This window comes from Prionailurus bengalensis, chromosome D3, assembly GCF_016509475.1.
Source record: "Prionailurus bengalensis isolate Pbe53 chromosome D3, Fcat_Pben_1.1_paternal_pri, whole genome shotgun sequence".
Lineage (NCBI taxonomy): Eukaryota > Metazoa > Chordata > Mammalia > Carnivora > Felidae > Prionailurus > Prionailurus bengalensis.
Window position 1 is genome coordinate 38,593,145 of NC_057356.1, and position 14,710 is coordinate 38,607,854.

The 14,710-nt window shown below is 44.6% G+C and overlaps 1 protein-coding gene across 36 annotated transcripts in view; it reads left to right on the forward strand.

The window, feature by feature from the left end:
• The window catches only part of EPB41L3 (erythrocyte membrane protein band 4.1 like 3), a 234,190-nt gene that overhangs the window by 143,507 nt on the left and 75,973 nt on the right, over window positions 1-14,710 (forward strand). For all 36 annotated transcript variants that reach the window (XM_043558346.1, XM_043558343.1, XM_043558345.1 and 33 more), the window contains exon 3: window positions 1,532-1,729. In XM_043558346.1, coding sequence (XP_043414281.1) covers window positions 1,676-1,729 — 54 coding nt within the window. In that variant the 5' untranslated portion in view covers window positions 1,532-1,675. The remainder of the gene's footprint in view (window positions 1-1,531; window positions 1,730-14,710) is intronic.

Sequence of the window (14,710 nt, forward strand, 5' to 3'; positions counted from 1 at the left end):
GAAATTTCATGCTTACTCAAGGGGCCTAACCTGAACTTTGGAACATGTCTTTCTTTGCGTTGTCAGTGTGTATTTGCAGACTAGTGGAAATGATAGTCTGGCCCGTGAGTTGGATCAGCACTAACACCGTTGGTAGTTTTTTCATAGATAGAAGAGGGCATTGGATGGTGACAGACGGCAGCTATCCTGTGAGCACAGCATAACGTATAGAAGTGTTTAATCACTGTTGTGTGCACGTAAAACTATTGTAGCGTTGTATGTCAACTATACTTCAGTAAAACATATGTATATAAATACACGCCCACACACATCAAGAAGAAGGCTGTAAGTAGAAGAGTCGCACAGAAAGATTTCCACGGGATTCACGGGAGAATTTCACTGTTCCGTAGGATGTCCTCTGCAGTTTTGAGTCTAGCCTGGGCTACGCTGTTGTGCTTTGAAAGCAGATTAAAGCTTTTGGACAGATTTGATCTGCTCTTACAGTGGCTCATTACAGTGGCGGTGGTGGGGGGGGGCGGGAACAGACTAAGGGGATTACTTTGTGATGCATTTCAGTGCCGCTGGCTTCATTGAATTGATTTAGAGCTAAATCAAATGTTTTAACAATTGTAAAATTACTGAGAAGGTTAATACTTGAAGTTCTCTAGGCCTTACCTTGTATGCATGTGAGGTGTCGTGGGTCATGGAATATAGAAGGACCCAGTGAATGAAGACAATAGAGTACAGTTAGATAAACCCTAAATGACTTAATTTTTTTTTTAATTTTTTTTTCAACGTTTATTTATTTTTGGGACAGAGAGAGACAGAGCATGAACGGGGGAGGGGCAGAGAGAGAGGGAGACACAGAATCGGAAGCAGGCTCCAGGCTCTGAGCCATCAGCCCAGAGCCCGACGCAGGGCTCGAACTCACGGACCACGAGATCGTGACCTGGCTGAAGTCGGATGCTTAACCGACTGCACCACCCAGGCGCCCCAATGACTTAATTTTTTAATGTTTATTTTATTTTTGAGAGACAGAGACAAAGTGTGAGTGGGGGAGGGGCAGAGAGGGAGACACTGAATCCGAAGCAGACTCCATCCAGGCTGTCGGCACAGAGCCCGAACCCACGAACCGTGAGACGAGGCCGGACGCTTAATGGGTTGAGTCACCCAAGCACCCTTAAAGGATTTATTTTAAAGACCGGTACTATCTAATGCATTTTGAAAAAGTCAGGAGTCCATTTGTATCGTCCTTTACTTAGTGAAGTCTTGACGCCATTTGCAAACTCAGTGTTTCTAAACTAAATCCTCGAGTCAAACTGAAATGAAGCCCTATTGGTACATTTAAATGGCAAAGTTACGTAGGTGAAACTGTTAGCAGTTTAAGCATCTGTGTACGTATACGTGTCCATTCACAATATCCTCATCCAGACATCTCTCCTGCTCTTGGAAATAGGAAAACCAATGTCTGAAGGGTTCTGCTATTGCCTGAGCAATGCAATATTTATTTCCTGTCTTGCAGTGAAAACTGTTCATTGTTTGCTCTTCACAGGTCACTGACAAGGAACGGGAGTTCGCTGCTGGGGCTGCAAAACAGCTCGAATATCAGCAATTGGAAGACGATAAACTTTCTCAGAAATCATCTAGCAGTAAACTATCTCGATCTCCATTAAAGATTGTCAAAAAGCCTAAAAGCATGCAGTGCAAAGTGATACTTCTGGATGGATCAGAATATATCTGTGACGTGGAGGTGAGTGCACGTTTTAAAACTTTTTTTGTCCCAGATATTGAGACCTGGAGAATGTTGGTATAAAGCATCCAAGGCACTTTCTTGTGTTCAGAACTCTGGAAAATTATTCAGACCTGGTTTCTAAATACAAAATTATTTCCAAAGTCCCTAACAGATCATATTACTAAAAATACTTATAATGTCTCCAAAATGTTACAATCAAGAGAAAAATGTGATCTTAATTAAAAACATATATATTTTTCTAACACTTCCCATGGTAGGGAAAAAAAATGGGGGCCTTAAATCACGTTTTAATTCATATCTTGTGAGTTATCATTTAAATGAATTTACTTGTTCTGTTTGAATAGTTATACTTTTTAATTTGAATGATTTTATTTTTTTCTATTTTAAATTATTTAATATTTTTTGTATTTGAATAATTTCAACCGTTCATCGGTATAAACTTGTAAATTTCTGTACACAGCACTGTAGGATAGTGTGAACTGAATATGTCCTCTTAGAGTAACTTTTTTTTTTTTTAATTTTTTTTTTTTTTCAACGTTTATTTATTTGTGGGACAGAGAGAGACAGAGCCTGAACGGGGGAGGGGCAGAGAGAGAGGGAGACACAGAATGGGAAACAGGCTCCAGGCTCCGAGCCATCAGCCCAGAGCCTGACGCGGGGCTCAAACTCACGGACCGCGAGATCGTGACCTGGCTGAAGTCGGACGCTCAACCGACTGCGCCACCCAGGCGCCCCTAGAGTAACTTTTTTTAATGTACATCGTGGTGGGCATTGCAGTTTGAGTGTAAAAAGGTATAGTGGCTTCTGTTTGTAAAGAAAAACTAAAATTCCTCTCAGAGAAGGAGCAGTGAGATGACTTTTGTCAGAGATATTTAGCAAGATCGAGATAACAGATGGGAACAACACTACCTGTCCATAGCGGTGGAGACGGATGATTTGTTGCATTCTCTGTGTAGCACAGAGGACACACAGAGGGTGTGAACTCAGGCCACGGGAGCGGGAGTGCGTGTGCACCGGCCACAGTGCCTTCCCCCCACAGCTGGGAGGGAGCAGCTTGTTCTTTCCGCAGGTGATTCAATTTCAGATTTAACATTTTCTTTCGTTTGCTTATTTATTTATTATTTTTTTAAGTTTATTTATATCGAGATAGCATGAGTGGGGGAGGGGCAGAGCAAGAGGGAAAGAGAGAGAATCTTAGGCAGGCCGGGCACTGACAGTGTGGGCAGTGACGACGTGGGGCTCGAACTCATGAACTGTGAGATCGTGACCTGAACTGAAATCAAGAGTCGGACGCCCCACCGACTGAGCCACCCAGGCGCCCCAGATTTAACGTTTTCATTCAAAGAGCTTATTCCTCCCACCTCAGCCCCCTGCCCTTGGTCATCCAGGGACCTCGCACGTCCGTCTACACCAGCTCCTCCCACCGCATGCTTATGGAGTTCACGTCTTCTGCTGGATGTGCTATAAGTCTGCCCTGAGGCCCCCTTAAGACACAGCCAGTACCAATCCCACCCGATTTGCTGTGTCCCTCATTCACTCCTCTCTGCTTCCTCTGTCCACAACGCCACATCATTCCTACTTTATTTTGCATACTGCACTGCTGTACCCAGTCCTTTTCTTGGATCAGAAGATTCAAATCCATTTCATGTTGATAATGTCATTTGTGGTGGGGATGGGGCTGGGTTACTTTGTAGGAACGTAGCGGAAAAAAGATCTTTCGAAAATAAACTCTTAGATCGAAAGTTACTTGATCACATGTTAACTGAAAGAATTTTTGTCATCCTGTGACCTCAGAAATATTGATGGGTTGCTGGAGGGAGTGCAGTACATGCTCCAAGGATCCTGCCTAAAGTTTGCCATGCACAGACCCTTTTTTTTTTTTTTTTTTTTTTACATTTTTATGGCTTTCATTTTGGCTAATGTCTTAGTTCGAAGTGTCCCATTATTGAGTTAGATGTTTATTCTGGGAATTGGGAGATTCAGTAATGTACTCCTCCCTGGGTTTTACTCTGAAGTGTAAAGGACTTCTGTAACCATGAGAGAGATTGTGTTTTTCCAGTGTGGATCCACTTTCTGGAGAAATTGACCTAAGAGAAACTTTTTTCTTAGTTTTGAGGAGAGTCTTTCTATTGACTGTATTATTAATGAAATAACTAGGGTTACCCTGCAGCCCTCTCGTCCTAGCTACCAGAGCTTTCTAAAGAAGAATCTAGAAGGAAGTTTACTGAGTTTTGTGGGGGGGGGGGGGGGGGGGGCGGATAAATGCTGCAGGGCTGACTGAGGTACATGTAAGTGTTAACCGTTCTGCTAAACTTAATTTATATCCCATGCTTCCAGTGTGTTACAGATAACCTGTGGTTTTGAGTTCAAAATTTTTATTTTGTGATTAACTTTGGACATAATTCAGTGTTACTGTTAATGCCCCTGTGAGCATTTTGAGTGACATGGTCTTGTTGGTCAGTTATTTCTCTTTTATAATTCTTTTTATCAATTTGACAGGTTCTTTTTTTTTTTTTTAAATGTTTATTTATTTTTGAGACAGAGAGAGACAGAGCATGAATGGGGGAGAGGCAGACACAGAATTGGAAGCAGGCTCCAGGCTCTGAGCCATCAGCCCAGAGCCTGACGCGGGGCTCGAACTCACGAACCGTGAGATCGTGACCTGAGCCGAAGTCGGACGCTCAACCGACTGAGCCACCCAGGCGCCCCTTGACAGGTTCTTAAGAATAATTCTTTTTTTCTGGGGCACAAAATCCTTTGCCAACAGGATATTTTCAGTTTTTCAATGGACGTTGGTAGTAGAAAAGGATGTGGCCACTATGGACTGACAGCCTTGTCGAGAAAATAGAGAGATTTGGGCATATGGCAGAGTGAAGTGGACTTATTGGTAGCTGACTGGTTGAAGGAGAAAAACGGACTGTGAATCAGTGACGTGGTTCTCAAGGTGGCAACAGGATTCTAGTTGAAAAAGCACATTCAAAATGCCTCTTGGTTTTAGATACGATGGCACATAAAACTTGGCTGGCAAGGTGTGTGGGATATAATAGGTAAACGGTGCTGAAAAACCTTGCCCTAAGGAAGTGTCCTTCAGTCTTGCCCTCCTCTAAACTGAGTTTTTTATCCATGTCTTGGCTCAAGACACTCATGCACGCACACACACACACACACACACACACACACACACACACACAAAGCTGAACTATTCTTTCCTTTTTTTTTTTTTTAATTTTTTTTAACGTTTATTTATTTTTGAGACAGAGAGCGCGAACGGGGGAGGGTCAGAGAGAGAGGGAGACACAGAATCTGAAACAGGCTCCAGGCTCTGAGCGGTCAGCACAGAGCCCAATGTGAAGCTCGAACTCACGGACCACGAGATTATGACCTGAGCCGAAGTCAGACACGTAACCGACTGAGCCACCCAGGCGCCCCTGAACTATTCTTTTCAAGTGACGCAGGCCTTTAAAAGTGACTAATGGCCTGTGTGTCAGAATGCAGGCTTCTCATGAAGCAGACCGTGTGTGACACCAAAGCAAAGTAACAGGTCAAACTTTGTTTTGAGGGATCAGATGCAAAATGGAAATGTGTTGGAGGAAGGGGGTGGTCAGACTTCGTAACAGTTTGGGTGAAACTTATCTTTGGGTTTAAGTCGATTACAAACTCGGCATTAACCAGTTGCGTGGTGTAGCTGTCAGAAACATCCGTGCGGTCATGGTTGTTTCTGTTGTGCAGAAAAGTGCAGCGTGTGGTTTGCCAAATGTGGCTGGCAGCCCCCTCTTCCTGGGCCGGAGAGATCCCGTCCACAGTGTCTTGTCGATTAGCTCGTGCAGGATAGCACTTGTTGGAGCCACCAGACCCGGGTGTGAAAATAGATTTGTCTACTTGTAACCTGTGTGATTTCAAGGAACTCAAGCTTTCTGCGCTTCAGTTGACCGGAAAAAAAGGAGGTGAAAATACTTGCCTCAAAAAGCCATTATCGAGAAGATTAAGGTAGATACTTAGTTTGAACGCTTTCTGCAACATGGCATATTCTTGAGAGAAACCGTGAACTCTGAACTGAGCTTATTCAGCAGAGAGGTACAGGATGGTGAGGGATCTGGAAACCTCTTCTCATGAAGAATGATTAGAGAAATAGAATGCATTGAAGAAGCCAAACATTTCCACATGTCTCCTTCTAGATCGGGAGGGGACAGGATAGCGACTTTCGGTTACTCGGAGAAGTTGGCATTGAATGTCTGTCATAACACACAGATATTTTTTAAAGTATAGAGAGCAGAACTAAATTGGAAGTTACAGGAAGTCCAATTTTTAAGTAAACAGAAAACGCATGTTTTAAATTATTGTTGTCAACCTTGTGATCTATGTTCTGCAGTAGGATTCCAGCAGAAACTGTAGGTGCATTTATGGAAACCATCAGCTCCTCAGATGTGGTCTCAGACCAGATAGCTCCCAGTACCTCTTACTACTCTCAGACTCCTGGAGAGAAGAGACACACAGAAATCTGAATTGAAAAAGCAGAATTGCTTCTCTAAATCCCTGTACCTAACACGTAGAGTTTAGGTGAATTAAGAACAGGACGCAGGAGACAATAACAGGCATAACTATTTTTTTTTTTTTTGCATTTAATACGGCATCAAGAAAAGCATTTTATTTTATTGAAATCTCGATGCCTGAGTGTTTTCCCCCATGGCTTATTTAAAGCCTTCATTACTTTACCATCAAACTCAACAAGGCTCACCTCTGCCATGACTTTATTATGAGACCATATAGTCATATATAAAGGACCCACATGAGTACACTCACGTGCACACCCATACACAGTCCCATCTTAGAATAGCCTGGCCCTGTTCTCTTTTCCTTCGAAACCACAAGGTAGCATTTCCCCTCTCCGCCCAGTGCTGTAGTGGTCTTCAACTCCTGCCTCCTTGTGGTCAGATGGAAACCTTTTTCGCTTGTGCTGGCTTTCTCCTATTTTCCTCAAGAGTAGTCTTAGGTCAGGGCGCCTGGGTGGCTCAGTCGGTTAAGCGTCCGACTTCAGCTCAGGTCATGATCTCGCGGTCCATGAGTTCGAGCCCCGCGTCAGGCTCTGTGCTGACCGCTCAGAGCCTGGAGCCTGTTTCGGATTCTGTGTCTCCCTCTCTCTCTGATCCTCTCCCATTCATGCTCTGTCTCTCTCTGTCTCAAAAATAAATAAACGTTAAAAAAAAGTTAAAAAAAAAAAAGAGTAGTCTTAGGTCATTGCAGCATTTCCTAAAATATATTAAAAAACTCCTGGGGCGCCTGGGTGGCTCAGTCGGTTGAGCGGCCGACTTCAGCTCAGGTCACGATCTCGCGGTCCGTGAGTTCGAGCCCCGCATCGGGCTCTGGGCTGATGGCTCAGAGCCTAGAGCCTGCTTCCGATTCTGTGTCTCCCTCTCTCTCTGCCCCTCCCCCGTTCATGCTCTGTCTCTCTCTGTCCCAAAAATAAATAAATGTTAAAAAAAAATTAAAAAAAAAATTACTCCTAGTAAAATACAAGAACAGATCTTATAATAAAAGGCCTTTTAAGCAACTTGGTATATATGTTGGGAAATGTTTACATGCTAACCCTATTTTCATGTACGCCGACAGAATAAATACTAATAGCCATTCCCTTCCCATTTTTCTTGGACCATCAGAGAACACAAGTAACTTCCTGTAGCCAGTTTACTCTCACAACGGCTGTTTACTTCCCAGACATAAATTTTAAAAGAGAAAATAAAAATACCCCCGTCACATGCGGTGAAGGAAATAGCGCTCACCCCGCTTTCGTCCCATTGCTTCTGTGTCGTGCGGACTCATCTGAGTCTGACTGACAGGCGCACGATGTATTTCCCAGTGACCATCCAGTTAGAAATGTTTTCTCTTGTTTGGGTGCCATTCTGATCGAGTCTGACTTGGTTTTAGGAAAGTCAGACATGATCTGAAATTTGAGTCCGTATTTCATAATACGAGTTTGCCTCCGCATGTGTAAGACATTGACGCCATTTTATGGTGTAGTTTGGTTCTCCACAAGAAAGCCGATGGCTGGAGGAGTCTAGTGCGTCACTGCAGAAGCTCCACGGGGTTTACCTTGCAGGTGTGACTTACAAGGACCCTGCTGTCTATGCATGGGAAACCGCAGCTTAGTCCACTTCAGCCGTAAACGCTGCTGGCCCGACGGTAAGGGGACACCTAGTGCTTCTGGGCCCAGTTAAATCCACACAGGGCTGGCACCTCCAGGGGAAACTGCCAGGGAATCGACCACACTGGAGGGAGAGATTTCTATCCAGATTGGGGCAGATCAAAGAGGGCTACTTAGGCGCGACGCTGAAACTGTAAAGCCTGCCCCCCAGGTTTGACCCTGTCTAGAGGGCCACTGGTTGAATGGGCTCCATGCCTGAGTATCACTCGGGTCACGCCAGGATGGCTCAGAATCACAAGCAAACACAGAAATGGGGCAGTTTGCTCCAACAAGCATTTCTTGCTGCCATCCAGAGATGCTTCTAAGGAGCCAGAGAGGGTAAGACTATTCATGGCTCCATATCCTAAATGTGCTTTCTGTTACCCTCTAACTATTGGTCAGGAAAGGAATGTGTGAAAAACTTGCAAATGCTCTGTCTTGCCCATGATTCAGTTAACTGTCCAAGCCATTCTTCTGTTTCGTATTTTCACTTACTGGGATTTGGTTGGAAAAACAATCAGTGTGTGAATCTTCCAGTTGCTGTAGGTTATGCGACTAAAATACCTGACAGTACCTTTGGGGGTCCTCGACTGGAGGGCACATAGAATTGTCATAATCCGAAAGAGTCGATTAGGGCACCTGTTGCTTTTCGTGGATTGTAAGAAGTAATTAACTGTAAAAAGTGGAAAAGAAGGATGTTTGCCAAACCAGTGCGAGTACTGTTCATTCGATGCCGCATAAGTCACAGGGTGTTTGAGTCTGTGTAGTTGCATAAATTCCGATTTAACCTCTCAGTGGGTCTCTGCTCAGCTGACTGCCTGACCACATCATGCCATCTGTCATGTGCTGTCACTGTGTCCTGTACAGCACGGCAGCTCCCTTGCTTGAAGATTGATGCCCCTGGGGACTCCCAGGGATGGAAGGACTTTAATTAACTTGGTTTTCTCATGTGATGACTCTTTGGTGCAGCTATGGGAACACTTACCTACAAGGCTCGTTACCACACACCCTCTCGTTCACCAGACAGAGCCAGTGCTGAGTGTTTCCAAGGTGTTCAGATTTGTCCTCATTAACGCGTGGCTAAGAAAAATGAACACTTTTTACTCAAGTTGTTAAATCTTTTCTCCTGGTTTTCATTTAAAAAAATAATAAACTCTCATAGTCTGTCATGAGTGTAGACAGTGATCTGTTCAATGCTTTATTAAGTTTAAAATTAGGAGTATAGGGGCGCCTGGGTGGCTCGGTAGGTTAAGCGTCTGACTTCAGCTCAGGTCATGATCTCACAGTTCGTGGGTCCAAACTGCGCATCGGGCTCTGTGCTGATGGCTCAGAGCCTGGAGCCCGTTTCAGATTCTGTGTTTCCCTCTCTCTGTTCCTCCCCCGCTTGAGCTCTGTCTCTCTTTCTCTCTAAACAAATAAATAAAAGCATTAAAAAAAAATGAGTATAAATGTGAAAACGTAGAACCGGTCCCCGGACCAGGTGGTGGTGATTTGGAAGCTGCATGAATTTTGGAACCTGAGCGTCTGTGCACGTTGGGTGGTCGAAGCCATAGCAAAGGTACAATCACTGAGGATTCTTGTTGCTTTGCTGCCGATGGTCACGTGGAGTTAAGGCCTGGCAGGCGATTTGTTCTGCGGATGTCAGGAGTCTGACCATGTGCTGCAGGAACACTGGGTTTGCTCTTTCCCCTTACCGTCCCCCGCGCCCTTCATGTCCCCACGGTGTTGTCCCTCCGCTTCCTGTTGCTGAGTTGTTGACGTGAACTTGCGTGTTCTGCTGGCAGGCAGGTGGGAGTCGCACTTTTCACGGGCACGTGGTCCCCTGCTCCGGAGAGCGGTCTTGTTTATTTCGTGCTGCTTACTTACCATAGGGTGCTGGATTTTCAGAGATGGTCATTACCCGTTTGCTTAGTGAAGGGCGTGCGTGGTCTTTCAGGTTGAAAACTAATCCTCGCTTCTCTACCTCTCACCGTCCTGCGATTCAAACTTCAGGTTATATTTCATGCTGTTTGTATCTGGTTTACTTGCTCAGATGTCCCCTCCTTCAGAATCTTCCCCACTTTTATCTCTGAGAGTTGTCATGGGTGCTCTGGACAAAATCTTTTAAATTCCTTTACTCTTTGTGTGACCTTCTTGTCGCAGACCCTTCTGAGATGGCGGGTTGGCCACGGACCCCTTTCTTTGGGCTCAGGGGAGGGGTTGCTCTCTCTGCTGCTGCTTCAGAAATAATTCCCCATGGCACCCTGGCCTTTAGGCTTAACTTGAGGTTTAGGGAAAGACCACATAGAAGAAGGAATACCTGTGAGTGTAAGTGCCATTCTTGGGTGTGGCAGACCCGCAGCCATCCCACCTGGCACCCATTCTGCTTCCACCTGTTAGGTGCCAGTTTAGGCCCCCCATAACTCAGTCCTGGCCCTGAAAGCCAAGGAACTGCTTCCCTATGTTAGACCAAGACAGTCCCCGTTTCCCTCCTCAGGAAGAGTCTCCCAACATGGCGGTAGCTTGTGTGGTGACCACAGCCTCCCATTCATACGGGCTGAGCTGGCGCTGTGGCCCCAGTGCACCAGGCTCCTTCCTAGCAGCGGACCTGTGTCACAGCTTCAAAACATCGCTTAAGACATTGTCTCCACCAGACACCTCGTTAAAATCCTTGCATTGGCCAGAATACGTTGATCAGATTGTACAGAGTAGGCCCAACGAGAAAGTTAATCATTTGAGTTTTAATTAACATTTGCCTTAATGCAAATTCTTTTTTTGTGTGTTTACAACGATTTCAATCTGTAGAACTAACGTCACACTGTGTGCACAATCTTCCCCAGGGAGTTTTGCTAATTTTGCAGAGGCTTTCCTATGAAGTATTTCTTTTTTTTTTTTTAATTTTTTTTTTTAACGTTTATTTATTTTTGAGACAGAGCCAGAGCATGAACGGGGGAGGAGCAGAGAGAGAGGGAGACACAGAATCGGAAGCAGGCTCCAGGCTCTGGGCCATCCGCCCAGAGCCCGACGCGGGGCTTGAACTCACAGACCGTGAGATCGTGACCTGAGCTGAAGTCCGATGCTTAACCGACTGAGCCACCCAGGCGCCCCAGTATGAAGTATTTCTTGAGGACCTATTATATTCTAGGCACTGAAAACTAAGTGAGTAAGACTTGAGGCTTCGACAGAGGACTGTCTTACTCATAGAGTCCCACAGTCTTAAGTCTAGAAGGGACATTGGAAATGACTTTGTCTTCTGTCTCCTCTCACCGATGAGGAAATAGACCCAGAGCAGTTAATGTGAGGAAACACAGCCTGGAACCAGTAGGGAAGGACTAGAACCCAGATCTCCTGCCCTCTGCTTCAGAGGTCTCATTACTATAGCTCCAGAAACATTCCAAGTCTTTGCAGAAGGAGCAAACCGAAACAGAGTATTTATGTCCAGCTTGGGTTTGTGAAATAGTGTGATGAAAAGAGAAAGAGGAGGAAGATCCACTTTTCAAATTAATAATAGATTCTTGAATATCTCCTTTACTGGTAATTCTGTATGCCTTTGACATCAAAATTGATCACTTTTTCTAAACTTTGTAGTTAATGTATGTAATTTGGGGGTAAGTAAGACCACCAGAGTGGCTCTTCCTTCTCTCTCTCCTTCCCTCCCCTCTGCTGGTGGCTGGCGAGCTTTGAAACCTCCTTGAAGCACATCTGCCGTAGACGCTCTAAAAAGTGTCTCCTTTTAATAAACCGGCAGCTTGACTCTAAGCCTGGAGTGGGTTAATCAGGGCTCCCTGGGAACAAAAGGGCTCTGAGGTTGTAAGCAGATCCTGTCCAAGAGGGACAGGTTAAGCCAATGGAAAGAATGCCATTCTTTTAAAACTTCTTAAACCTAATTTCTAAAAGTGGTTGTCGAGTCTTTGCTTCTGGTTATACTAATCTGGTCATAGGGATCACGAGATAAGATACTATGTGGAGAGTAGAACTTAAGAAGCAACATTGTTTCATTTTGAATAAGAAGAGGAGAAACTAATACAGAAGCTCTTGAAACTGGTACATGGAACAGGGTTTAGGCTTGGCTCAGCTCTTTGCCTTCATACAGAATAATTTTAGGCAAGTTCTACAGCTACCATGGTCCAGCTCCAAGTGGAAAGGCCAGTTTAAACTGAAGACCCTAGCCACCCCCCAGAGAGCAGCAGTTTTCATTATCCTGTGATTTTTTTTTTGTTTCAACTTTCCTGATCAATTGCCAGTTCATTTTATAATTACAGCATTTCCCCCATGAAAGACAGGTTATAATTTTCAAGATTATAGCTCATCTCCCCTTAGTTAGCACTTAAATTGATGCCTTTCTTTTCATAGAAATACTCTCGGCCCTAAAGGAAGTTTAGGAGGGAGACTCCTGGTATCAGCCATAAGATTAGAAAATCTTTTCATTAGATGGGTAATAACCTGGGACCGTTTCTGTGTGGGGTGATAGTCTCTTGATTTTGATATCACTTTTTTTTCATTAGCTTGTTTCAGCAGGTGTCTTTTGACTTTGTCTCCAAGGTCAGAGATCTAAGAACAGCACCTGTGACCTCTTTTTCAATCCAGAAGTGAAGTCCAGTAGAATCCCAGTTTCTTCTAGTAGGAGGAGAACGTGAACTCTAGTTCAGTCCCCGCCTCCAGGATGGATGGATGGATGGGTGTGTGTGTGTGTGTGTGTGTGTGTGTGTGTGTGCGCGCGCGCGCGTGCGCCCATGCACATGTCCAGCAAAATATAGAAGTGGGGTCAGGGAAGACTGGAGTACAGTATGATAATGAAGGCCTTACTGTAGGGACAGGATAAAATAGTCACGAAGAACTAGTTTTCACTTGACTCCTGGCATCTACTCACGGATCCAGTCAGTATGACATATAGTCGAAAAAGGAAGCACCTGCTCAGGCAGTACTTGCTTTCAGGTTTTGGCTGGCACATAGGCGTTGTGGTCCTGTGTCCAATTTGCATGTGAAGGGAGGTCGACATGCTTCCGTGTTACTTTGAAGAGTATTTTTAACCCAAAAGGAAAATTAAGTTGTATTTGTAAGTAAACGCCTTTTTGTCATTTATTATGACTATGATCTTGTTAATTTTTGTAGCAGAGGGAAAGGGGAGAAATCTCATAGTATGTCAGCTCATTCACATTTGCTGTTTGGGTATGGTGATTAAATAATTCTGCAGGAGACAGGAAGCATGATGAAAGAGGGGCGAAAGCTCTGCTAAAACGTTTCATAGTGATATTGAACAACTGCATGTTTTTGTTAGTGACATATCCTGTGGCTAATATCTATGGCAGCCACAATTAATAAATTACAGCAGCCAAGTTTGGCACCTCTTTCAAGGCCAGTAGTGCATTCAGCTTTGAGTGTGAGCCTCATTTGGGGCTATCAGTACATGAAAAATAAATTGTTCATCATTCTTGGCAGAGTTTTATATTTTTTCTTACATTTACGCCTTCTCTCAAGTTTTCCAGATCAGATAGACACGCTCAGTCCAGTGCAAGTCGCACCAATAATAAAATTCTTATGTGAATTGAAAACTTAGATTCAGCTTTACCTATTTTTTAATTTTTGTAAATAGCCAGGGACTTTGGCTAAGAAACTTGGCCTCTCAGCGTTGATGCTGTGCTACTCAAAATATTCAGGTTCTTTTTTTTTTTTTTTAATTTTTTTTTCAACGTTTATTTATTTTTGGGACAGAGAGAGACAGAGCATGAACGGGGCAGGGGCAGAGAGAGAGGGAGACACAGAATCGGCAACGGGCTCCAGGCTCCGAGCCATCAGCCCAGAGCCTGACGCGGGGCTCGAACTCCCGGACCGCGAGATCGTGACCTGGCTGAAGTCGGACGCTTAACCGACTGCGCCACCCAGGCACCCCAAAAATATTCAGGTTCTTTACAGACAGGCTAGTAGAAATGTTGAACTGTAGTTGTACTTTCAATGCATGCACTGAGTAGCAGAACTAGCATTTAATACTTCAGGTAAAAGGATCACTTGCAGGCAGGCTTTTAAAAGTGCGTTTATGGGGGCACCTGGCTGGCTCAGTCAGTTGAGCAACTGACTTCGGCTCAGGTCGTGATCTGATGGCTCGTGATTTCAAGCCCCACATCGGGCTCTGTGCTGACAGCTCAGAGCCTGGAGCCTGCTTCGGATTCTGTGTCTCCCTCTCTGTCTCTGCCCGTCCCCTGCTCGTGCTCTGTCTCTCTCTCTCTCAAATAAACATTACATTAAAAAAATTTTTTTAATAAAAATAAAAAATAGGAGTGTGTTTCTGAAACTCATAATGTGGAGGCACCTGGGTGGCTCATTCGGTTAAGCATCTGACTTTGGCTCAGGTAGCGATCTCATGGTTCGAGAGTTCAAGTCCCACATCGGGCTTTGGACTGACAGTGCAGAGCCTGCTTGGGATTCTCTCTCCTTCTCTCTCTGCCTCTTTCCCACTTGTGCATGCTCGCTCTCTCTCTCCCTCTCTCCCTCTGTCTCTCTCTCTCTGAATAAACACACTTAAAAATTAAAAAAAAAACTCATAATGTGTAGATGTCCTAAAAATTGCACACATGGATATCTGTGGAAGTACCATGAAACAGTCAAATCAGACCTCAGGATTGTTGTACAGTAGGATAAGCTTTCACAGTTGATTCTGTAAACAATTGAATTTGGAGCCTAAGGGGATTAAACTTTGGGAAGCAACCTGTAATAGCGACAGCCTGTGACATCTTGGCTTTGCCATTTGTTTGCACATCCCCTAAGTGTTCTCAGTTTTCTCATTTGCAAACCAGAGCTCAGGGGGTGACTGCGAATGGCCAGGG